The 27,155-nt window shown below is 31.5% G+C and overlaps 2 protein-coding genes across 2 annotated transcripts; both read left to right on the forward strand.

Moving 5' to 3' along the window:
- The first annotated feature begins 242 nt into the window (after nucleotides 1-242).
- On the forward strand, nucleotides 243-13,505 carry LOC116779736 (ras-related and estrogen-regulated growth inhibitor-like). The gene is made up of 7 exons (XM_032674143.2): nucleotides 243-463; nucleotides 7,767-7,856; nucleotides 8,782-8,838; nucleotides 8,920-9,020; nucleotides 9,935-10,126; nucleotides 11,286-11,463; nucleotides 11,782-13,505. The coding sequence occupies exons 2-7, from the start codon at nucleotides 7,784-7,786 to the stop codon at nucleotides 11,880-11,882; spliced, it is 702 nt and encodes a 233-aa protein (XP_032530034.1). The 5' UTR covers nucleotides 243-463; nucleotides 7,767-7,783; the 3' UTR covers nucleotides 11,883-13,505.
- Nucleotides 13,506-19,557: 6,052 nt separating this feature from the next.
- LOC116765214 (class E basic helix-loop-helix protein 22) lies at nucleotides 19,558-23,272 on the forward strand. Its single transcript, XM_032654628.2, has 4 exons — nucleotides 19,558-19,888; nucleotides 20,665-20,761; nucleotides 21,244-21,383; nucleotides 21,882-23,272. Exons 1-4 carry the CDS (start codon nucleotides 19,686-19,688, stop codon nucleotides 22,024-22,026), a joined length of 585 nt encoding a protein of 194 aa, XP_032510519.1. The 5' UTR covers nucleotides 19,558-19,685; the 3' UTR covers nucleotides 22,027-23,272.
- Nucleotides 23,273-27,155: the final 3,883 nt, after the last annotated feature.

A 27,155-nucleotide genomic window follows, 5' to 3' on the forward strand; every position in this document is an offset into this window, starting at 1 on the left:
CACACGAAGTAACCGAACCATATTTGGTGTGACGAGAAATTGGAACGAATCACAAGTAATTCGGTCATTGGGATCAGATTGAAGGAATCTGGTCAGCTGTCTCATGATGCATGTCGGAGATCAACGCTCCCATTGTGTCGGAGAGGATAGTTACAGAAAATTAGGCTCCTTTGGTATTTTTGTATGAGAAGACTCCAAGAACGGCCAGATGCGTTACGTATATATAGCACGTCTGTATTGCGCCGTGCTCAGTCGCTCGCTGGATTCCGTTCCCGCTACGTGTCCGTGACGACGTTATAATATAACAATAAAATAACTATCAACAGTTATAAAGAAACTGCTTTATAAAGCCTTTTAGAAAACATAGTGTTTAAAAACTATTGTGTTCAGTGTCCAGACTTTGTGTTACGGTTGTCGGAGTCACAGCTGGAAGCGGCGTGCACTTAGTTAACAACTAGCACAGGTGCGTTTCAGTTTTGCATTCACATAGTTGCAATCCCATAGAATTAAATGATAAATATTTTCATACGACAAATTTGAATTCTAGATCACAATTCCTCACATATTTTACATAGAATTTGTATGTAATTTGATTCTTTTTTATATCTACCGAGCAGATTTAGTAAGCACAGCTTGTATATTTAATACATTGCTTATTTATCAATACCATATAAATAATATTTATTGTTATCACCCACATGCTGGCCGTGACATAATATTCTGTTAAATAAACAAACTCTTTGATATTTTCCAACTGTTTACTTATAATCTGTACTGTTGTTTCAAATAGCAAATCATTTCAATTTTCATACCGTTATACATAGGTAAAAAAAAATCATTTACTATCTACGTAGAAAGTAAATATGAAACAAAATCAAATAAAAATTGATAAAAAAATATGGAAACTTTTTTTAATCCTTCCTTTCTGGTTCGTTTATTAAGAATAATTAAAAAAAAATAAGGAATAGCATTGCCGCTATAAGTAGTATAATGACATTAAATGTAAAAAAATCGTGTTAAACGGATAACAAATGTTTATTTAAAACCAAAAATTAAAATAATTAGTTATTTAACTAATGCCTATATCCTAATGGTATCCTGATTTAGTTTTAAGAGCATTAAATAAAATAGAAAAGTTATTAGATGAAGACAAAGAAATCAATACTAATATTAGTGGGAATTGTTCTAAAACTTATGTATTTGATTTTTTATAAGATAAAAATGCATTATGTTAATAAAAGAAAAAAAATAATATAATGAATAATTCATAAATATTAATAATAATAACTACCCTATCACATCACAAGTTTTGCTAAGAAAATTACAATTGATTTTTTTTACATTTATAACATTTGGCTTTATTTGCAAACGTAAAAAATGAGATTAATAATAGCTTTATCTGATTTATTACGCCAATCAGTATCTCTTTGTAATAAAATCTCAATCGAACTTGATTGTTTATATGTCGCTGATTAAGATATTCCCTTAACAGTAATGTAAGAGACGTAATATTTATACGACAAACGTAGTCACGCGTGAAGAGTATTTCAGTAGCCGATGTGATTAATAATTTTCCACACCACGTGTTGATAACCAGAACTTTTCCACCAGTAAATAAAAAAGAACATTTTGCGCCATTTTATCTTTATAAATAACCATATATACAAACGATTAATAAAGATTTTGTTATGTATGTAAAGCGCGTTTAGAAATTAAATTGTATTTAACTATCTCAGTTTTTTTTTTAATTTTCAATATTGGTAACATTGCATTTTTATTAACTAAACGTTATACGGATCTCTGGATATGAATTGAGATTCCGTTTCTGATAAAATTAGATAAGCGTCTATTAAAAAAAACTCTTATACGTAAACATTTTTTCAAATACATTTGCCGTCTTAATTGATTCGTAGATTGAATTTCGTTTTTGATACTTACGTAAAAGTTAACGATGTTTTGTTATTTAATGATTATTTTTTCATCGGTTTTGGTACAGCGTGTCTGAAAAATCTTCTACGTAGTTGTAATGTTACGTAACTATTTAAAATAAACTCTTCTGTTATCTTGCCATTAAAAATGATTGACCTATATACATAAATAAATAAGACAGTAACGTTTGATATCTCTATCGACGTGTTGAAGAGATGATTATAATTTGTTGTTAAAATGGATAACTTTAAGGAAAGCAGCTAGTAGGCGCTTACAGCAAATCTTTTGATAAGCAACCTTCAAACACAATGTGTAAAAGTCATTATTCCTTGTTAACGAAATATATTTTAATGTTAAATTTTTTCAAAATGAGGTCATGCAATTTTCATAACATTTATATGACCACTTCAAACGTAACTTCATTTCACTGCCCATGTAACATTTCGTTTAAAATAATAAACGTAGGTAGACATAGTAAAAATTAACATGGAATTCAGGTCGGACAATCAAACCACTAGACAGATGTGGATCAACAAATGTATTTTATAAAGATGTTTGAAAATTAATACAATAATGTGTGAAACTGAATCATGAATCACACTTATATCGTAAATAAACACTAAAGTTTACTTGTGTGTGTGTATTTGTGAGTTAAATATAATAGTGTACCACAAATACATCAAATCGATTCGAATGACTTTTTCATTGAAAGTAGTTATAGCAGTATTTGCGATCGAAGTCGCGAAACAGACTTGTTAAGCTCTTAAGCTGTGATCATTAATTGAACTTTATATAAGAAATAAGTCTGATAAGAATGTCTTGAGAATTTGTTTTCAATGAATTTCTTTTCATTAATTCGTATTGTTTGTTCATTTGTAAATTTGTTGAGTAAGAATCTGCCATATTTTATAATTGGGATCCTCTTCTTGCTTTGTTAAAAAGTTAACGTACATGTACAACTACACACACACACACATACACACTTATATATATATATATATAATATACAATTGTTCTTATGCTGTGGGTAAAGGGTTACTCGGACACAAATGATGTCAGCTTTACAACACCCATATCCATAACTCACTTATCCATTCTACATATAAAACTATATTGGTGAATCTGTATTCGGATCATTGTATAAAGCTTGTCTTATATCGCCTTAAACCCAATAAAAATCCAATGATTATTACTAAACATAGATTCAACTTGATTTATGTACATGTAAAAGCTTTAAATTGACAGAAGTACAGATTTCATAGCAAACACATGACCGGACGTAGGTGCCGACCAATAAACATGGCGTATTTCGTCGATGCATCTGCGTTATCCATTACAATAGCTAAATATATTCGTAATCTATGTAACAGTTTCAAAGTTAATGCATACTAAAATTACGTACAAGCAATTATAATGAATTATAGAACATAATATTGTTTAACGGGTTCAACTCGCACAATAACTAAGCGTAATAACGCACAGTATACGGACATATAATTAATGTACACAATACGACTTCTGAATCCTCATTAGCCTAATTTTGAATAGTTTAACCTCACGCCAGTCAGCCAAAATATTGTGCAATTTTCATAACTGGGTTGAATCTTATTGTTAGAATAAATGGGTCAAGTTTACAAGCATCGTTATTGAATGATGATTTACGTATAGTAATTTGAGGATTCTAAAAATTTCTCAAGTTCAGCGAGCCCTTTTATCTCGTATAATGTAAACATATATCGGATTCAGCCCTTGAATGAGATGTTTTATTTCTATTTTACTCACCATTGGACGTTAGTAATAGCCACATAATGAACACACGTGAACAGCAAGTATTGGATATTGAAATATAAATATTTACGATATAAACAAACATCTAAACGACCCAGCATTTTTAAATAGAATAATTTAATATCAACAAACCTTCAACCTTTTCAGAACAGGTAAGTTAAAACCTTTGAGTCAAAAAAAAAACCTAAGACTATCGCAAAATTCAGTACAATATTTCAAACAATTTTATAAAAGAATTAAATATTAATAACCCGATAATATATTATTATAAAAAGTTCCAAGTAATTTAATATTAAGGTAAGCGGGAATGTGTATGAGAAACAACGTATGTTCTTAATTATTTAAAATGTAATGTAGAGGTCGTTTACCCCGTACTAAATATAAACGTTAATGTTTCTTGTTGATCGCTTACTGTCGGACGATTCACTTATTGACACTAATTACTCTAAATCAATGTAAGCATTAATATCGGGGTCAGAAAAGCAAAGAGCTATATAAATCAAATTGGGCGCTATGTAGGTAACACAGATCTATTTAATAGTTGTTTACCCTCAAATAACAAGGAAAAATATAACTCGCTACTGAACAAACACATTTGTTATTCATAATAAAGACTTTTGGGGATATTAAATGCTAAATATCAGAATGCGTTGAGCTTTTGCCGCTAAATCTTCAAAAAGAAAAAAAACATTTATAAAAATAACAATAAACCTGAATTACAAATAAAGTAAAGAAACATAGATAGAGCCCACACATAAAAAAGTTTTGGGATATAAAAATCTGCGCAGTAATTACAATATACCACACAAAGAAAGTCCGTCAATTGAGGTTCCTATGTTATCTATGAAGCAACTTTGAGCTGTGTTTTTAGGTAAACCCTAAGTCAACAATAAGCCACTAAAAGTACCTACTAAATATAATAGAATTTTATTATATAGTTTAGTAGGTTTATCGATAATACTGTTCTCTTGAACACAGAAAATATCTATACAACCGTTTTGAACACTTCATATAATTTTATGTTAAACATAAAATATTATGCTCTCTTGTGTTCTGAAAACTATATTACATAAATATTGTTTTGAAAATAATAAAAATTCTACGAATTATTTTATGTTTCATATAAAAAACTAATATGACATTGTTTTGATAATTCTTTTATTGTTCAACAATTTTCATAGATCTGTATTTTTCTATATTATATTTAATTACATTTGAAAGGAATATTGATTGAGGCTGAGTCGTTTCCTTATCCCGTGTCCTTCGGTCCGGTTTGGCAATGTCAATGGTGTAACTGCTATGTAATCGGCTTCGGAGCCTTGAATTAGCCTTGGTCCTTGAAAATATGGGAAATGAAGACTTAGCGCGAAGGTCTCGGCCTCTCTGATAAGGCACTCCGATTAAGGTCTGTAGGGGAAATCGATACGTAAACAAGAGTAGAGCTTATGATATAATATATTCAAGGTCGATTATTTAATAACACATTAATATTCATTAACTGATTTCTATTAATAGGAAAATTATACTCTCAAAGTAACAATGCAGTATAAGCAATGAGACGTACAACAAATAATACGTTCCTGTTAAGGTAACCTTAATTGGTAACTGTAATTGTGGACGTAATTAGTGACAATTATTAAGTGATAGTGTATTTGCTCGCTAATTGTAACTCATTATGTTCTAAATCTGACTCTAATCCACTATTCTTTTCGTAATCACTATCACACATTATGTGTTTAGTGAAAAGATAGCCTTAAGCGTTCCACACTGTTCTCTACTCGGCTACTACTATTTCAAGTTCAATTTTGTGTACTTCTCCCACGCAGTCGCCATTTTGAAAAATTGATCGTTTTATGCAACAGCCTTATACTAAAAATGGCACAAACGTCCGCCTCCGTACTATCTAGACTTTCATCGCCTACTCTTATTAAATTAAAAATCTATGATATTTCAGCAGGATTAGTAAAAAACTTAAATAATACTTAAGAATGGATTATAAATTTTTATTTTAATCGTATATTATGAGAGACTTGTTGACGAAACCTCTATAATATATGATAACCGAATAGTATTTTATACGTTATTAAAATAAAACCTTTGTATATATAATACTATTATAATTATATAAAAACGAATGATTAACACTAAAAGCCTTTGATAAATATTCTTCAAGTTCATTACCAAGGTATAACCTAGCACAAGGTTATCGATTCGCACCGCGTATGAAACCCTACACTGTGAAGCCATCACAAACATGAATGCATGATGCTCACGTGTCCGAACTCTGTGTGTTGTCTCCTTTATGTAACACATATGAAACGTGATTTGCTTGTTTTCTAGTTAACAATACATCACGTGAATTTTAGCTTAATTAAACAATAACCAAAGATCCGGTCTTTGATTTTAAAACGTACATAGTATAATGATTTGAAGTCAGCCCTTAATAAGACGAAACAAATAATGATGGGGATATTTATTGTTAGAAATTAGATACATATGTTTATATTGAAATAAAAAAAAGAATTAGGCATAATTGATACGTAACTACGTAGACCACAACAAAGACGCAACAATGATTTGTGCATCCTCTTGCGTTTTTTTTTTCGAAAGCTGCTGCGTAAAAGCTGTATTTTGGCAGCGGCGACCTTTTTTTTGAGACAGCACCGAAATTATTATTTCTTGGCGCCAAACATAAATTAGTTCTGACACCGTCGCGACGTCTTCACTACCGGTGGACAGAAAGCTGTAGAGCCAAGAATGAAGTTTTCTTTTGTATGATAAAGCGAATTTCTTAAAACAAAAACATTAATTCTTTATTTCTGAAGTATTATTCTAATTCAGCCATTAAAAGGATTCCACGTTTAAGACTGCATATAAATGTTTTTTCACTTGTATTTGCTACATCGTAAGATCTTCTTACCTTTAGATTTTTGCAAAAAAAAATAAATATCATTTAAAATATTTAGTTGAAAGGAAAATTTTATTTTATAATTCTATAATACTTTAAACGTTTCCGCTATAAAAATTAGAATATAATTTAGAATCTTAAGTATTTGATAGACTGCGTTGAAGTGTTGATTGAAACATGCCAGATGCTTATCTGAATTCCTTTTTTAAATAATGTATTGGAAGAAAAATACTTTTTATTGTTTTATTTTTCTACTATTTACAATTGAGATTTGAAATTTACTTACAATATTTTTTATATTATCTGACACATATGATTCCTTAAACTTTTTAATATCGATTAAAGTCAGGGAAGCTGACAACCATTGTTTTGTATTCTTCATAATTTAATAAATAATATACTCAAAAAAGGTTTTAATTGAACTGAAGGGGCTAAAGGAATTACAATAAATATTGTATTAGTATTATTGATAGATTTATTCATGAGTGTTATAAGTTTTGTAAAATTTTCTATTAATATTCTTTATTGAAACACCTTTATCAAATCAACTTCATGATATAATGGCGCTGTCACTTACACGTCAGTCTAGGGTTATTCCACTGTTCTGTTGGGGTTCGAGACCGAAATACATTATATTACCTTTAAAAAAATTCGTGCGAAAATATTTTAGTATAGCTACGGTTTTAAACTTTATAATTACTCAGAATTTAAAATATAACACAGTCAATACAAGAATACATATAATTGAAAATTAAATATTCGATAGTTTACAAATAACAAAATATAATCAAACGGTAAAGATAAATTTATATAAAAGCTTATTTATTTTTTTTTAATAAAAAGTAACCGCATCCGCCCCAGCTATTTTGATTCACAGGCGTAATGCCCAAACGTCATCTCATAGCACAAACACGTACGAGTATGAATGGAAAGACGAGTCTGTCAAAGATGAAAGATTTAAATATTGGATATGATTCAATAAAGTATTATTAAAAAATATATATAAGAATTTATAGAAACGAACGATTGGTTTTTTTCCAAATAACCCGTATCTTCAGTTGCAAATATGTGTTGATTTGAATAAAACCAATATGTGTTTGTACATAAATAGCATTAATTCAAAGAGTATTATTTGTTTTAGGCGAGATTAAATCAGTTATGAGGGACGAACGCGCCTGTCCGCCGCGCGTGCGCATCGCAGTCATTGGCAGTTCAAGAGTTGGGAAGTCTGGTGAGTTACTATTTTTCGCCCATCAACATTCCTTTATAAATATAGCTTGATTGATACTAATGTCACTGAGTTATGTAGAAATGAAATTTATTCTCTTTTATATAAATTTAAAACGTTTTGATTATGATAAATCATTGTTCCATATCGAAATTTTAAGTTCTTATAATAAACTATAGCATTCAGAGTACAAAATATTCCTATATATATATTACATCTGCGATCATAACTATTCAAAAAAAGGTGTATAGATAACATCTTCTGACCTAAATGCTCGCGTGTAACGTAATTTCAAAGGTTTATGGACTGAAAATATTTTTCGACCTACTTTATATTTATCATATTTCAGTAATTTTATTCTCTGCTCTTATTTTTTTATATAAACAAAGCCTAAGTAACTTAAACCCTAAATGACATCGTTGACACTCTAAGATGTACAGCTCCCTGATGTTTGTATGACTCAAGGAATTATTACATCTTTAACGCGATGTACAAGGCTTCTTCCGACATATTTAACAGACATTAATTGTATGTTCGATAAAATACGGTAGTTATTATTTAAGAAATATTTGTAATAAAGACATAAAAATCTTATGATTAGTAAAAAAAATAATAAAATAATATTATATATCATTATATTGGAATATTTTTTTGACAGTCCATTTTAATACACACGATCATGGTCAACTCTTATTCATCTTTACTTTTTTACGTAAAATATATATCTATATATAACTATACCAATAAATATGTGTTTATATGAATGTACACATTTTTAAAATAATCCATTTACTAGTGAGTAACCAAATTTAATTTTACCAAAGCAGACAAAATAGTAACAGCTTCTTTAAAAACAAGGTTCTATTCAGTAGTATTTTTGTATATAAAATCCACTTCAAGTGAGTGTATTGTAAATTGTCTATTGCAGCTCTCATCGTCAGATATCTAACAAGGAGGTACATCGGGGAATACCACTCAAACACAGGTCGGTATCTATGCCAAGATTCTTCAATTGAAACTGAAATAGATTTATATGAATATTTTATTAAATATTTTCATTTTACAGATCTCCTGTACAGACAAACAGTACCTATAAACGGTACTCCTGTGGAATTAGAGGTCATCGACGTCTCTGGATCCAATCTAGATACTTTTCCTACTGAGCAGGTATTTTTCTTCTATTATTTTCTATGCATAATTATTTGAACTAATATTAACCTCAAACTCTTTGAACTCAAACTCAAAGACTTAGAACACAGATAAACAACTGTTACATGTATCTGAATTTAGGATATTTATCCTACGTAAAATGTAAGTAACTGCAATACTCTGTAGGACCTTGTTCGAACAGTGATATTTACCTTCGTCAAAACCAACGCGATGTGACCTTTGGCGCCCTCTAACAATAGCATTTACTGAATCAAAAGATTAAGGATTGTTCAGTTTTATGTTATAAGTATACGGAGTCGTTTTCTGTCGTATAAACAACGTTTAAAATTTTATATTTCAATCTTTTACGAGCTTATAATATTTAACTTCCGTGTCAGTGTGCCACGAATATTTCCAAATGTCAATTTCGAAACTAACCCGACTTGTACTCATGGAATTATATGGTCGTTGCCACAAACATTCATAGATTAGCCGATTCTGTACCCGTTTAATGTTGTGGCAAAATGGGTTAATCGTTATGAATTTAATACTAACTGTACGAGAGTCGTTCCAGTGACCCGCGCTCACACGCGCCTCCAGTGTTGCCTGACTCACTCTGTTTACAGTACTAAATAATGCACGAACGCTCACCTTTGTCGTGTTTTATGTTCGTCTGAAATTAAATTGAAAGGACTCGTTATAAACAGATGGGAAATATTTATGTGTAAAGAGCAAAATAAGATTTATTTTTTAATACGATTAGAAAGATTTTTCAAATTAGGAATATTTTAAAAGATATTTACTTGCTATAATCAATATTTGATTCAAACTGCACTTAAGACAAAATCTAATTTAAAGTTAAATCTTTTCCATGGAATTGTAAATGTAGACTATCTTGACATATAACATGCGACTGTTGATGTTTGTTTTAGATTCAATGGGCCGACGCCTGCTTGTTGGTATACTCGGTGACAGACAGGAGCAGTTTTGAATACGCGACAGATATCTTGAATACATTAAAGAAGACACCGGTAAATGGAAGCCCAGCTCATGGGGCAGCTGCCACCACATGCATGCCACTAGCTCTATTAGGAAATAAAACTGACCTAGACCACTTGAGACAGGTAAGATAATTTCCATTTTAAGTCCATATACAAGTTTAATTAGGTTGAAATCGTAGTATGATATAACATTTTCTAGAAGTTTCTTTTGTATAATGCCTCAGTTATCCAACCTTGACTTTAAGAACAAAAGTTAGCATCACAAAAACAAGCAATGCTATTTATAGAAAATAAATTACTCTGTTATGCAATACACGAAGGCTTCTTTGATAAACAACTCCTGTTACCGCCCTGGATATCCGATTATAAAATATTTCGATTAAAATCCTATTTGTTTATTTCATTGGACAACATTAGCGTGGTATAAAACATAATAAACTGTGGCCGGTGTTTGTAAACCAACCTTGAAAAGCTTACATTTTCTAGTGTGTTGTGTAACCGCGTGGGAACACTTGCACAAACATGACATTTATTACTCAAGACCTACGCAACGGTAAATGTTATTGGTTTTTTGTTAATCAAACAACTTTGATATAACATGTTTGAAATAATAAAATTTATTAAATTATAATGTTATTCTCTAGACTCGAATAGTCGATAAAGTTGTCTGTCGAGTACAAAGTTTTCCCTTGGAATCGATAGGAAGTTGAAATAAATTTAGCACTCGGTTTATAATGATAAGTAAAAACTCTTTGAATTGTTGAATGTGTCTGACGCTTCTACAATATATAGTTACGTTGATGCAAACTTATGTTTCGATTAAATTCTATATGTCATACGAAATGTAGGTTTACGTAACTTATTTTTATTATGAAAATGTAAAGCGAAGGTTTCTATAGAAATTCTTCTGTGACGTATGTGAAAAGTTATGTGGTATTGTAAAAGTCATGATACGGATAGAAATATCAAACCGGGTACAGAAGCGTGGGTAGATCTTTTATTTACGACCATTACAAAAATAGCATCGGCTGGATCACATAGCTCTCTGTGCTATTATTATTTTTTCCCCTTTTTTTCATTTAATTAATCTACTCATGTATGATGTAACCCTATATATATTAAGGAGAGGATATTATGAAATATGTATTGATAAATAAACGATCGCCAAAACGAATTTAGTTAGTTTTTTAGTTTATTTTAATTGATGGACCAAAAGCTTTCTGCCTGTATGTTAAAAAAAAAAAGAAAAAAGAGGCTCAAAAGTTGTTTCCTTTGTTCCTAGGTGCCAACAAAAGAGGGCCAGGCTATGAGCACACTCCACGGGGCCTCCTTCAGCGAGGCAAGTGTCGCCGACAACTCTGGCGACCTCTATCGTTGCGTGGATCGACTGCTCACCGAAGTACGGATGCCGCAACGTACGAGGAAATTCTCTGTGACTAAGATGCTCGGATCACTAATAGGTATTATTTACTACTTAAATTTTTTACATTTAAATATTTAAATTTCTTTGTATACAATGTTAAACGAGACTTTGGCATAAAATGTTGTTACGAATTAAACTATTTACGTCGAATAACTTCCTCCCAATAACACAAAGGAAATGGTAGAGAATAGATATTTTATGTGAAATATTCTTACACTAATTAATATATAACAGTACTTTGTCTTGTTTGTAAGAAGAGCAGATCAAAGTTTTTACCAGATATTATTTAGCAGAACATAAACACCAAGTAATAAATACTGAAACGAGAGATAACAAATATTTGTTATTATTTCAGGTGGTACCACTAACAATAACCAAGCCACCCGGGGTTCAATGGTAGCGTGTCCGCGCGTGCCTGCTCCATCCCGGCCTCCGCTAGCGGCTGCAGCCCCATGACAAACACCGGAACCCTCGCCCCGGGAGCGCTGATGTCTCACCGGAGCAGTGTGCCTAGTCTGCCTGCCAGTACCGACAAGATTCTCATCCCCCACAATATTCACCACCTAATATGACATACATCCTCTCCGTCGGTAATTGTGGCTGATTTACGTGTTGGTGCATTTTCACCAATAACTGGACACTTTGCTTTAAATGAAAGTTAGTGTAAGTGTTTAGATAAATAATGTTTATATGTACCGAAGGATTATTACATTGACAATAATCACGGATCAGTGAATAAAAGGATACCTGATATAATAACATCGTGCCAAAGATTTAGAAATATATTGCATATTTAAAAATTATGACTTATTATATCGTATTTTGGTAGAGAGATATGTGTAAATACCGCGCTGTTAAGATATGTGCCTGTAGATAGAATTGAATGTTTTATATGTTACGACATATTGAAAGCTATTTATAAATGTCAAAAATTATATTATCTTTTTCGACGTAGGAGTACGTATCTAATTTTTGTTAAGAATTTACATATTATAATGTTACAGAATTGAGATACTAATCAACGGTTTAGTACTTAACAAAGTATTAAAATATTAATCAGACATAGTTTACACTACAGCTTTATGTGACCGGATGTAAATACGTTTTGAACCTAATAGAAATATAATTTGTGTCTATGGTCAGTTTGAGGAAGGAAAGAGAAGTTACATCGCCCCAGTATTTATAAGTATTATAACATTAAGTCTGAATCAGACAGTTATTTTGTTAAATGAACCAGCCAAAGATAATCCCGCCGTAAGAATGCGAATCAGTGCAAGCTCATAGGAATTCTTATAAATTTTGTCACATACTATAACATCAAAGAAATATTATTAATATAAATTCACAGTTTTGTGCTTATATATTTTAATTGAAGCCTCACGTTCGTTATGAACATGGATCGTGCCATATGTATTTTGTTTATAAGAATTTTAATTTAAGAATATTTAGTCGCCGTCTAGTCATTAGGTGTAGGCTGTGAAAAGACATTGTAGAATGAATTGTTATGGTTAAAGCAAGTCCGCTATTTATATATGATTTCCTGTATCTATTAAAGTACTGTTTTATAACGTTACTGTACGTTACTGTCACGTAACATTGACGTTACTGTAATTGTCTCAACTTTGTCATCTTTGTGAACAGAATTAAATTATTCTAGTTACCTTTTACTTAGTCAGGAAACTTTACGTTATTTTGATTTATTCATATTATAAAAATGGTGCTTTTTTATTTGGCTCATTTATTACAAATTTTTTATGATGATTATTTTGGTGACTGTGTTTAATATCAAAACGTTAAAACAAGGAAAAGAAGGTAGGCTTGCTTGACATAAGGATAGTTAGAATTTATATCTCTTATAGGTATAATATAGAAAATGGAACCAAATGAGAGTGCTGATGTTAATTTTAGGTCGGAATTATAACAATTTTACAATGTTCTTTTACTATTCCAAGAGATATTATACATGGGAGTGGATTTTATGATTTTATGAAGGTTTAGGATTAGGGACAAAGATGAACTGATTGGAATAAGATGTAGTTATATTTTATGTTAATTAAATAAATGTTTCGATGATAAATATTAACTTGTTTGATTTTTTTTCTATTCACATTGTGTTAACTTTGGGTAGTACAGTTTACACACTGTATACGTATGTATGTATACATCTTTTTGTGTCAAATCGGAGAAGTGAAATAAATTGAAGTTATTTTAACGAACACATAACGATAATGAGCACATTTTGTATTCACTCCTAACTTCAGTATAGTAAACCTGGTCTAATTCATTGGATGTGTTTGAACCCTAAAGAGGCTCTACCTATTCATGTTACCCTGTTCGTTTTCATATTTTTTTTTGCAAGGTTTTCCCTATTGCTTTTAAAATTTCAAATTGGAAATCCTCCAATGGCTATCGTTATTAAATCAATCAAATGCAATCTCGTTCAAGATGATTTATTGTCGAAATCTCGAATGCTTTTAAAGCACTTACAATGCAACATTATAGATTATTTCACATTGCTGCCAATTTGTAATCATAACGGCCGTATACCTACAATATATACATATATATTGTAAGTATACGAGAGGGTAGGAGAGGCTCGAACGACATAAAAGTAGTTGTCAGAGGAGATCAGGGGCTTTTTTGTTCGTAACGCGCGTTGGTGTGATAGATTAATCGATCGTAGTTTTTTAGGAGTGTGTTTAAATCTTTCGTTTGTGTTATATTCAGATTTCATTTCACGATAAGTTTAAATCGAGGTAGTTGAAAGTTATTTAAATAGTTTTTAGTTTTGTGTAAATTTATAAATTAAGAGTGAAATTGTATCGAATATTATTTAAAAAAAATCTCCTATGGTCTTGTTTCTAAGATCAGAAGTAGGATTCTTACTATTTGAGCCCCATTCGGTAAAGGCCTAAATTGCTATTTCGATTTACCCGTATCAATTTTTTTTTGTTTTATATAATGTTTTAAGATACTGAGTTACTTAAAACACTGTGTAAAATAGAATATTATTTTGTGTGAATTATTTCGATTAAGCGGTAAGTAGAATTTTATAGTTTCTGTATCGATGCAGTGCTTTGTTACTCAATTGTTTTTCGTTTTCTCTTACTAAAATGTCTGAACGCGATCGACATTGAAGTCGCAGTCGCCGTGAGTGTAATTCTCGTTGTCATCACCGCAATAGTCACTGTAATAGATACCGCGACCGATATTTCGATGAAGATAACATGTTGAGACTTGAAATAAAATACAGGCAATGACGTTCCCTGTTAAGGCGTCAGACCCAAAAACAAGGGCTTCATCTAAGCATTATCTGTCGACAATCTCACTTATCTCGGCAATCGTGAAAACCAACGCGCGTCCGCGATGTATATCGTCTCTCCGATCGTCGTGTATCTTATTTGAATTGTCTTCAATAGAACGATGCCCAGTTCCGCCGACGCTTATGACTCGACGTGAAGCCATACATGGTGGTGACTGTCACAGCAGTTGAATAGGATGTGTGTGGTTACTATTGTTTTCGATCCTTACTTAATTCAGCTCACATTATTTTTCATAACAGAGTAATATTACCAATATCTTAAAATGCATTATAGGTTCACAAACGCACTGATGGTCTGTCAGCGGATCATCTCTAAAGAACCTTCGCGAGTTCGATATTGTCGAGAACTTAATTATGAGCAAAAGTATTAATCAAGTCCTAACTTTGTTTAATTAGGTACTTGGTAGGTTGACAAGATCTGGGTTTTCTGTAAATTTAAAGAAGTGCTTATTTTTAGTTACTAGCATAGAACATCTAAGTCGTATAATTAGTAAAGGTCAGGGTTAGGCCGAGCTATAAAAAAAGTGCGCGCCTTAATTGACTCAGCCGTGCCGAAAAATGTTAGGCATTTAAGGCAATATATGGGATTGGCTATCTATTTTAGACGGTATTTAATTGGGTTTTCCCAAAAAGCAGTTTGCATCACGGAACTTATTAAAAAGGTAGTTAACTTTCATTGGTGTACTGAACAACAGGCTGCTTGTGAGTACTTCAAACATTGGCTTACAAGTGAGACTAATTTATGACCCTTCGTTATCAATTGAAATACATACAGAGGCGACCTCTATTAGTTATGAAACTGTCATAATACAAAAGTATAAGGCAAATCGTAAGACAAGACGAACTGAAGTAACACTTTACGACCCTGATGTGTCTTTGAAAGTCCAAAATTGTTTGTTGCCGATAGGGGACGCATGTTCGAAAGCATCGATTTCCTTAATTCACTTTATAACATTCGAGATGTATCCTTCCAACGGGCACGTGGAGCGCTATTGCCGTACCGTGCTGAAGATGGTCGGGATGGAGTGCAACCATGGGCAACAGAGGCATCCTGTTGTTTGGTGGAGATGCAGCTGAAGCTGCCAAACCACACGCACACAGTTTGACACGAGACTTAACAATTAAAGACTCGTGTGGCGATCGGGAAGCTATCTTCAGATGAGTCGTCAGGGAAAACACCTACAACTTAGTTTCTGTCAATTGATTAATACATACGTATTTTTTTGTTTGCAAAGAGATTACTCAAAAGGTAGATTCATGTATTCGGGTACCATACCGAGTTATGAAGATACTTCCACGCAATAGCTATTGCTGCCAGCTGGCTCATACGGCAAATCAACTCAAGCATCTGCGGAGTACAAGGTTCCGTGGCAGGGAGAATGGACTCCCGATGTGTGTTCTGATTTCTTTGATGGTGAGTCTGTTGCCTTATTTTACTTGAGATGTTGACTAAGACCTGTTTTGAGATTTTATTGAAACTAATCCCATTGTGCTTTTTATTTTAACTTTATTTTATGATACGAATCTTTACATGTATTGGGGTTAAAGTGGAGGGCTTGAGTTACATGTTATGATGTGAGCATTAATCTTGGAGTGAATCGGACACGCTATGTTATAGGTTGGGGTATCTGAGTCTGGGTCTGGGATAACTAGGTCTTGTAGTGTATCGGATACGGGATAGGTTATTCCAGAAGAGAAGCTGTGCTTGGGACAACCGTGTATCAGGTCGGTTGACCCAGAAGGGACCCTGAGCTCAGAGGGTATTGGATAAGTTATCCTAAGGATCGGTTATCTTGGTTAGGAATTGATTGAGTATGCCTAGAAACTTGACTTTGATAGTGAGTTGCCCTTAAGCTGTGGTATTAAAAGATCATGAGTTTATATATGGGATGTTGGTCGACCACCATTGTCTGTAATGTATCAGATGGTATGGTTTTAAGCATGTCTTTATGTTAACCATCATACACGCGCCAAGTCATGCCTCAAGCAATTCCTTGTGGATTTCTGAAGAAGCGTGAGGGGGCGATCTTCCGACAAGTCCCGCCCAAGTAGTTGGTTCGGATATTGGAATGCTTTACAACCACTTTGTGTTGGCTATGTCGGCTTACTTTAAAATGATGATAACAACTGATGTTTTTGTTGAGTGAAATCGAAAAAAAATCTAACATTATATTTCTCAATTTCAGACGCAGCAATGAAGGAGACAAGTTATCTCATGACGCCTTCCTATGGAAGAGAATGAGCCGCAATCCGCACTTTTTGGGATGTCAAGACATTCAGGACTGAATACCTCTACTGCGAACAAAGAGAATTTCCTGTCCTCGCTGATAAGTCTGTATCCAGGATCATGAAAGTTAAGCACAAAGGAGCTCGGGGACGTAATCATGTCAGGAAAAGAAGTGTAGGAATACGAGAGGGTAGAAGAGGCTCGAACAACATATATGCAGTTGTCAGAGGAGTTCAGGGCCCTTTGTCGTTTGTAAGGCGCATTTGTATGATAAATTAGTGGATCCTAGATTTTCGGAGTGTGTTTAAATATTACGCTTGTGTTATATTCAGATTTCATTTGACGATAAGTTTACATCGAGATAGTTGAAAGTTATTAATTTAAAATTATTTTTAGTTTTGTGTAAATTTAATAAATTAATAGAGAAATTGTATCGAATATTATTTTTTAAAAAGTCAATTATGATCTTGTTTCTAAGAATATATATATTGTTTAGAAAATAAACATTATTTTATTATATTAATATATAAATATTTACTGAAATTATATTGTTAATCGATTATAAGGATTTTTTATTATATAATACGTAAATTTCAAACGAACGGTTCTTTATAATTATTACATAATAAAATTATAAAGGATTTATATTTGTATCCACAGCCTATAAACTTTTTAATATTTAATAAGTTTTTCCTAATTTATATAGACTGTATCCTATTTTTTTTAATAACCATACGCTGATTTTGGCTCGAGCATTTAGGACAACAATCCAATCGCCAAGTCTTAATCAACGTCTGTATTTTCTTTATTCAATCCATCTGGCTTCCTACAATTTCGTTTATTCATTAAGTAGCTTTTAAATAGCAGACAAATTGTAATTTATATTATTTGTGTCATTCAACCCGATGGTTCTTAAATAAAATATTATTAAAAATATATTTTATTTCCGTCTGAAAAGTAGATTGGCCTCGTTTTAATCATAACCTGTATAAACTTGGATGTGAATGAACTTAATGTACTGAAGAATGAACATATTAGGTGAAAAGTCAAAGAGTAATGAATTCGAGGTCAGCAACCCTTTTGGTAAACAAAATTAAGCAAGAAAGTTGCTAAGGCCTTTTCTTAATTTTAAACGTTTAAAACGTTATTTGCTTTGGAAGCTTTATAGAGTGTAATCATTTTATACGAAACCCTCTTTAGAGGTTGGCTTCTTCAAAGCCTATTGTGTTGATCACTTGGATTTTAAAAGATTTATTTAAACATATATATATAGAATTCTTCTTAACCTAACTCTTATCTGTATTATCACCCTTAAAATAATTAATACGATCTATTTTGAATGAAAATCTACGTTACGTAATAACTTACGTTAATACTATATAATGTGTAAAGATTTATAAATGCAAACATGAAGCGTGACGAAACAAACTCGAGGTAAGCATAACACAAACACTGGCTAGATTTTTATTGTCTATTTTATAAATAATGTATTAATGTGTAAATATGTATGTATAAATTTTAATAAATTACCTAATTTAGATTTTCTTAAACTAAAGTATCGTTTAATGAGATCTAAGACTGTCGCGAGTATTCATTAATATAAAACTAATATTTTTCGAATTTACTACGCGACTTCTATTATTTTATGTGCATTTACATTATGTGCATTTGTGTGTGCATTTACATTATTATTATCACATCTCATCTGCCAGTGATCACGGTTGCTGAAAAGTAGCCGAAACGTCGGGATTGTGTAGTTATTTTTTAATAATAAAATCCGAAAAATATTAGTTTTATTTTAAAATATCGTTATAGTAAACTATTAACGTCGGGTATTCTGTATATTTAAGTCGCGTAGTTATTCCTGAAACCGCAGTTTTATTTAATTATGTACTTGGTGAATATCTTAGATATCACAACTTAGGTACCTAGATAACTTTATCCTTTAAAGAGTTTTCACCTTATGTATTAATTAATGTACTTTATTACAAAATCTATGTCATCACTCGTGTGAAGCATTTTTGTCTTTTCTTATTAAACATTTTAATACTAATAACAAATATATAAGATGTTTCTCAAGTTGAACCCAATTGTTTTTATGTAATTGGTTAACCAAAAGACAAACATACAAACGGAAATTGTATATTCAGTTATCTGGTCTCCAAAGAATGTGAAAAATAGAAATTATATCATCCTATTTTCATTATACATCACGACTTAATCGTGACTTTATGTTATTATCGTTTTATGGTTCAAAAAGGCATTGATGAAATATTAGTTCCTAGTTTGTGGTTAAAATAAATTTCTGTACCGAAATCCTTCTAGATAGTGACAGTAATTAATGAAAAATCTTTTAAGCTACATAGAAGATCCTAAATTTACTCCGTGCGATATAGTTTAAACCGTAAAATAATACATGAGACTCAGCCGTAATCATGATTATAACAAAGGGCGCACCGATTCAACTCGTACACGCGCTCAAATAAATCACATTCGCATCTCGAACAATGGCAATGAGATCAGAGGGGTGCGCACCCCAGCTGCGTGTACCAATCGATCTGTGGACCGCTCCAACTTCTCGCTGCTTTTATGCTTAGTCTGTCAACTCCGTTCCGAAATCAAACATCCGTCTAAAAAATAAATTATTTTGCCAGTGTTATGTCTTAAAGTGGTGTGTTATAAGTTAAGTGGTGTTATGTGCTAGCTGCTAATGATGGAGGGGCGGAGGTCTTGGGATGGAGTGCCTCTGGGTGAGTCGCACTCTCCTCCACAGTCGGTGCCGGGTAGACGGACGCCGCTGGGGGCCGTCGGCCTCGGCGGCTTCTATATGCAAGGAGGCCAGCCTCCGCCTCCGCAGCACTGCTATCCGACTGATGAAAACCAACCAGAACCCGGCACGAGTTACGCTCAAAGGTATATTTCTAAAACATTTAAATGCACAGATCATTCTATAATGAATCTAATTAGAAATATGTGTTTTACTCAATTACTTCAATGTATTTGATTCGCTGACTAAACAAATATTTTGTTTTGAAGTCCTTTATACTCCGGCTTGAGTATTTTCACTGCGCATGCGCAAAATGATTAAAAAGTTTTTATTTATTGTTGCAATATTTAAATCCTAACAGTACATAAGAAAATATACAAACAATAAAACAGTTTAATGCTATTATAAACATTTATATGATTTGATCAAACTTTATTAGTTGTGTCAAATATAAAACGTAACATAAATTTAAGGCATTCATCAAATTTCACGTATAAATGAAGTCTTCACTTCAAAGAAATATATTTATCTCAAAGGTTTGCCTTAATATCAAATAATTTGAAAGCAATCAGCACAGATGTGTCTAAAAAAGAATAATATGCCGGCTCTAATCCATTCTCTTTCCCCGTCCCCCAGCTCGTTAGTGTTGGACATAGAAACCTTTTCATTGTTAGATATACAATACAGTAAAGCACTTGTTACGCTTCACATCACTAGTTACCCTTGTCTAATTTAATGCTGGGGTTGTTGGTAGCAATGGTCCTCTCGATGTATTAAAAATTTTAAATCTAATTTAAAATTTTTAATACATCGAGTTTAATATGAAATTTTTTTGTCAGTTATTTAAAGTAATGAACATACGATTATTAGTAGTATTTCACTTAAAATACACACATTTAAACCATATCAGCGATTTTTACAGACCCCTCGGCGATGGTAAATCGAAACAGAAAATGCGTCAAGGCAAAAATGTGAGATTGAACATCAATGCAAGAGAACGACGAAGAATGCACGATCTGGTAAGTTATCGAAAAATAGAGATCTTATATTAGAGACATAATGTATATTAGATTTATAACATCTACTGATATTAATGCAATATACTTTTTATTACAAATACGAATACATTCGTTAAACTATCAAAGATCAAGAAGGACGATAGATGATTGTATTACTTTAGAGTATCTTCCTGGTATTTACTTTCTAAACCTTATCGGTTGTAAGTGGATAATTATAAATTAACATTTTTACTACGTTTATAATTGAAAGTTTAAAACAAATATTTTTACTCGTCACAGCTGACATTCGATTTAAGATAAAATTTAAGATACATATATACTCGTATATAGTCTGGATATCTTATCTTTTTTTTTCGAAATTTTTAAGTTTGACTTATTTATGTGGTATCTGAGCCATAGAGAATAATAAAATGGAAATACAACAAAATGTATTAAAATTGCTTTCAACTTTCAAAGTTCATTTCAATATTGTTTGTCTTCAGAATGACGCATTAGACGAACTACGAGGAGTGATACCGTACGCACACTCGCCGTCCGTGAGGAAGTTGTCCAAAATAGCTACCCTCCTGCTGGCTAAGAATTATATTCTGATGCAGGCGAGTGCCCTGGAGGAATTGCGACGGTGGGTTAACAGCATAAAATAAAAAACTTTTTTCAGCTCTCAGTATCAAATGCTTGGAGTTATCTTTAATTTTCTTTAATTTATTCTCACCACCCAAACAAAAACCATAAAAAAGATTTATGGCCTTATAAAAAAAGATTTAGTTTTAAAATTTAATTGACGGAATGAAATGAAACATCACCATTACTGTCATCGTGATGTTTTTTTATCCTTGTTAGTCATGAAGAAGAGTCAGTCATAAATCATTAGTTTTGGTATTAAATAAACGCCTTTGTGCTCAGACAGACAGACAGACAGACTCCTTCATATTTTCTCTACACAGTACTCAAGATAATTCTTCCAACAAAAAAAACGTTGACATTGGCAAAATATTCCACGATTCCAGTGCGAATGAAGCCATAGCACAAAAAAAAATCATCAAGAAATAAATAACCCACGACTAAATAAAATATTGATATTAAATTCAATGAAAGTCACAAAGCTATTATCTATTTTCAGACTAGTTGCATATCTCCAAGGCACCGCTACAGCCGCTGGTATCGTTCCACCGCCAGGATTCGACCTAGCCGGCATGCCAGCCACCGCCAAGCTTCTTCAGGGACCGCAACCGGGACCACCAACCGCGCCCGACCCTCCATCTTGAGACCCACTCATTAAATGCGAACCACAGATTTTATAAAGTGTATCCCTTAAAGTACAATAGCAATTCTCATTAAAAGATAAAAGTTTCGATTTGTTCATCTTAATTTAGTAACCATCTTCGTAAATATATTTAAGGGGTTAGACACGTTTTTAAACTAAGGTTTGTATTAATCTACTATTGTTAAGAGCAAAGTATTTTTTATTTGGAAATATGGCGTCATTGTATTAATTCGTGACGTTTTTCAGTTCTAAATGTTGTCAACATTGATAAGCGGCCATGATAAAATATTAAGTTTTAAAAGGATGTTGTTATAGTGACAAAACTTCACATGCAAAATTCTTATACTTTGTAATTGTGTTTATCTTTCGTGATATTTCTAAAATAATTCATTTTAAGTACGGTCCATTAAACTCAATCAGTATTACATAATAACTTATGATAACACTACTAAAATAATCGCCCTAGCATTAATTGAAGTTTAGATTTTAGAATATTTCGTCCGGAAGAGGCGACTGTGAATGCACGTGCCAAAGTAGATAGGAAAGGGTGTTTAGTAACGAATACCGTAGAATGTAAGCGAATTTATAGAATTATAGGAGTTTATTTTAATAATATTTGAGAATTAGATTCTTTTTGTTCGTTTTTTTTTTTGGGAATTACTTTCATTTAGGAAACTATGTGGAAGCTTCATTCTTATTTCATAAATTTCTTAATTTAATTTATTCGTTCCGTCTGTAAATCTATGAAGGTGATCTCTTGTACTGATAGCTGTACTCATTGTTTAGCTTAATTTTATAGAAATAGAACTAGGTTTAAGAGAAAAACTTCGGTTATACGGTCTGGTGTAAACAAAATATTTACCCAATCTTCATTTACTAGTCGTCGGTGATACTGACAAAGTATATAATATTTTTTGTATTTGATGTAAACACATACGTTTTATTATAACTTTTTAAGTGTTCCTTACGCTATTTCAATCGTTAAGTCTCAAATACTGAATTAATATTTTGTTTTCTAATCAACGAAAATTTTTTTTATAAAAACACATGCGTTTTTTGTCTTCATTTTAAATACAAAAGCTTATGTTAAAAAAATTACTGCACATTGATGGAGAATTATTTAAATAATATGTTCCTTTAGAAACCCGTGTAACAATAGATTGCCAAGAACTCTCATACTTTTATTTTAATAAGTACATTTATATAGATTGTTTATTATTAAAGATATTAACCAAAGTAAAATGTGATTGTATTTAGCAATAATTTTAATTAAGTACTTTGTAACTATTTATATAAAATAATTTAATGTAAATTAAATTTATTATACGAATGTAAATCACCTAAAACAAAACAAAATAAAGACTTTTATTTACGTACCTTAATATGATTTAATATAAAAGTAACATTGATGGGAATAGTTGTATTTTTTTCATTATTTACCTCACAATTTCTCCCAGCGGTATTATCACCTATCATTCATATTTATTTTAGCAGATAAAGCTTTACGTAAAAAAATATTATTCTACTTTCTTAGAAAAACAATATAACTACGAAATATCAGGGACAATAAGAGTATCACCTCTATTAACATTAAATGCATACTTAATTCTAGTTATAACATTTTTGACTGTGACATAGCATTTCAATAACGGTGAACTGGAATCGTGATAGTGATACAGAATCATTCAGCTCAAAAACTTTTTAGTGCATTCATCTTTACGAAGTTGTTGTTAACGAAGGTATAAACTGATATGGAATTTCAACATAATTTCACAAAAAAAAAAACAGATATTTATTTAATTTTATTATATACAACAATATCATTGTGACAGATACTTTTTGAAATACATTTTCTAAATATTATAGTATTGCATATATAGATATCTTAAAGAAATAAATTGCTAAGTAGAGTCATCTAGTGTTTATGGTGAGCTCTTAATAATAGTTTAAGCTGTCAGTACTGACTCCACACTTACCGTTATTACTGAGCTCTCAAAAGTAGCACACCATTGAAAGCTCTAGGAAGGCAGCTACTGTCATGCTTTTCGGAATCGATAATAGATGGCGCTGTTCAACACGAACAATTAACCACACCCAAATTTTACTCCGTCGATATTTCCACATTATGTAATGTTAAGTTCATTTTGTTTTAGAATCAACAATAATAACATTAAAAAAGATTTTCGTTGGATTTCCATTCAATGAAAAGTTTACATTGTAATTTTTTTTATATCTTTGAAAAACAATCAATAAAATTCACAAGGATTTGTATTTTTTTTTTATTTTCATATGCATGTCGCGAAAGCCTAGTCAACGTGCAAACTACTAGTAACGATTTCTATTTAAATGTAAAAAAATATTATTTTAATACAATAACGCAAACCTCTTTTAACATATCCACAATAACACAAATTTCCTCTACAATAAACTAAATCTTTGATAGAAACATAAGTGATTAATAGGTATAAAAATATACATAAAAATTAAAAAAATACTGCGGGGTTTCATTTGTACTTATAATGAAAATTATTATCTTTAATGAATAGTATTTTTGAATGAAATTTCCCAGAATATAAATCTTATAAACGCTAACGCATCCAGTAAAGCGCTGTTTAGGAATTATGGCGTGTATAACCTTTAACATTTGCTTCTCACATGTCATTTTGTTGTTATAACTTTTGATATACTTTCGCTGTCCCACTTCAGTACAATATTTATAAGATATCGATTACCTTCAGAATAGTATCATTAGTAAAATATATTAGTTGACACGTAAACAAAAGTTATTTTAAAGCTGGAACGGAAGTGAAAAAATAGCATTAAATTTATTCTTTCTAACATAAAATAAAGAGAAATATAATGTGTAAGAATCGAAAACTTTACTCTGTCTGGACCGATTAATTCCTTTCTTTTATCTATAAATCACAAGAAAGCTTTTATTCGATTAATTTTATTAAACACATCACGCTATTAAATTGATAAAAAAAAATCCGAATATCGATTATTTTTACAAGATTTTCACTGACTCAAAACATTCAAAGGAAAATATATTTTCTTTTTAAGTTCACTGTTTATCCATATACATACGTTTGATATATTATTCTGACGTTGCTTTACACTAATCGTGTTCACGGGAAGGCGGAAGGACGAAACTAAGTAACAAACATAAATTAATTACTACATAACAATACAGCAGACAATTAAAGTTTAAAAATTGATATGTCTTTGGTGTTTCTCAAACAATTCCTGCCTGATATATGTTCAAAATTACCTTATATACAAGAATTTTGATTTTTATTGGATATATTTCAGGGAGATGTATCTCTTTATTGTCCTAATGATTTATTTATCATATATCTTTAGGCTTTTAAACTACGTATACTTTAATATGAGGTTCAATGGTCTGGCTTAAAGTACTATACAAATGTGTTGATATCGAAGAATCTGCATAAGAGTACTATTTATAAAATATATATAGATAAATGAAACTAGTGTTATTCGGATTTACTACGCGGATTTTATTATTTAAAAAACTACATAATCCCGACGTTTCGGTTCTATCTATCTAGATGATAAATAACAAGGACCAACTGACAGACATTCACACCTCGTCTGCCCGTGATCACGGTTGCTGCAAAGTAACCGAAACTTCGGGATTATGTAGTTTTTTAAATAATAAAATCCGCGTAGTAAATCCGAATAACACTAGTTTCATTTAAATGAATACTCGCGAAAATCTTAGATCTCATTATATATATAGATATTTTATAAAGAAAATTAAATACATGAATCGATGAAATATTAAATTAAACGATAAACTCTACCTACTACTACTCTACTCTCTACTAGAAGTTTTTCCATCAAATTTTACTGGCAGAAATTTCTAAATAAAAACTGTCATCAATACACTATTTAGCGGAAACAGTTCGGAAATTATGTTATATTATAAAGTAAAAGTTATATTATAAATTCTATATTGGCGCATTACTAATTATTATCGGTTATTAATAAAACTGTTGTTTATAATGTTAATTGTTATTTTATATATATTTTTTTCATATTATATTCCTGAGAACGTTAGCAAGTAGCTCAATGATGATGCTCGCTGACCCAACGGTCATGGCATCAGCTATGTCTGACTCTGTCGCAGCCTAGCTTTTGATGGGCAACAAAATAAGGTGTCCCAAAAAACAAAACCTCAGCCCGAGCTTAATATGCTCACAGAAAAATACATTTACATTTCTTTCTCTAAGCACATTAACTATTTGTTCTAATCCTTGTCTGATATTAGCAATTAATTTAAATTAGAAATCATAAAAGCTTTATCCGCAACATGTATATCATAACAGCGTGTATACCACACCACCAAGCTAATATAAAAAAATACACCTGAAACACATTAAATTTAATGGCATCATTATTTACCTACCCTCCTTTTTGTTTTATATTTATAAACATAATATAGCCGTATGTTTCAATTACATATGTACATAAATATACATCTACATGTACAGTCTGAACAGCATTGTCGTCAGAGAATACAGGGAAGCAATTCCAGTCCTAACGGCGATGAATACAAGAGAGGTTGACTCCTAGCTATATAGCACGAAATTTAATCTACCCCCGTCTGCCACCCGACGCCCGCCCTCCCTACACACCTACATACTATATGTCCGTTATAAAAATTATTTATTCATATCAACCATGCTTTTAATGGATATTTCAAACGGTAATGAACGCTATATGAAGAAGTTTGCTTTTTACTGTAACCATGTGAACGTCAAAACAGCCTCGATGCAAGATACGATGTAGTGCCTAGGTACGACACGACACGGTGTTTGTATTATATAGGTAGGTAGGTTCTAGACAGACCTACTGTACACAGGAACTGGCAGCGAGACAGTATATTGTGGAAGAATGAATAAAACAATCAATTTAAATAGGTTTAACATCTTATTAACAAAATAATCACTTCTTATTAACTAGTTATAACATACAATTTATATGTCTTTCTTTAATTTTATAAAATTAACCTAACATTACTATGTACTGCGTCAAGCGGTAATACTCATTGAAATTTATATTACTCCTTAAATATTGGATTTTCCATATGGCAACACTTTTTATCAA

The sequence above is a fragment of the Danaus plexippus genome, chromosome 2 (genome assembly GCF_018135715.1).
Source record: "Danaus plexippus chromosome 2, MEX_DaPlex, whole genome shotgun sequence".
Taxonomy (NCBI): domain Eukaryota; kingdom Metazoa; phylum Arthropoda; class Insecta; order Lepidoptera; family Nymphalidae; genus Danaus; species Danaus plexippus.

Coding starts and splice junctions, on each gene's coding strand:
- LOC116779736 (XM_032674143.2), top strand. CDS start 7,784: ATGAGGGACGAACGCGCCTGTCCGCCGCGCGTGCGCATCGCAGTCATT. Junction 10,127..11,285: donor ACCTAGACCACTTGAGACAG/GTAAGATAATTT, acceptor CTTTGTTCCTAG/GTGCCAACAAAAGAGGGCCA. Junction 11,464..11,781: donor GATGCTCGGATCACTAATAG/GTATTATTTACT, acceptor TTATTATTTCAG/GTGGTACCACTAACAATAAC.
- LOC116765214 (XM_032654628.2), top strand. CDS start 19,686: ATGATGGAGGGGCGGAGGTCTTGGGATGGAGTGCCTCTGGGTGAGTCG. Junction 19,889..20,664: donor GGCACGAGTTACGCTCAAAG/GTATATTTCTAA, acceptor CGATTTTTACAG/ACCCCTCGGCGATGGTAAAT. Junction 20,762..21,243: donor GACGAAGAATGCACGATCTG/GTAAGTTATCGA, acceptor GTTTGTCTTCAG/AATGACGCATTAGACGAACT.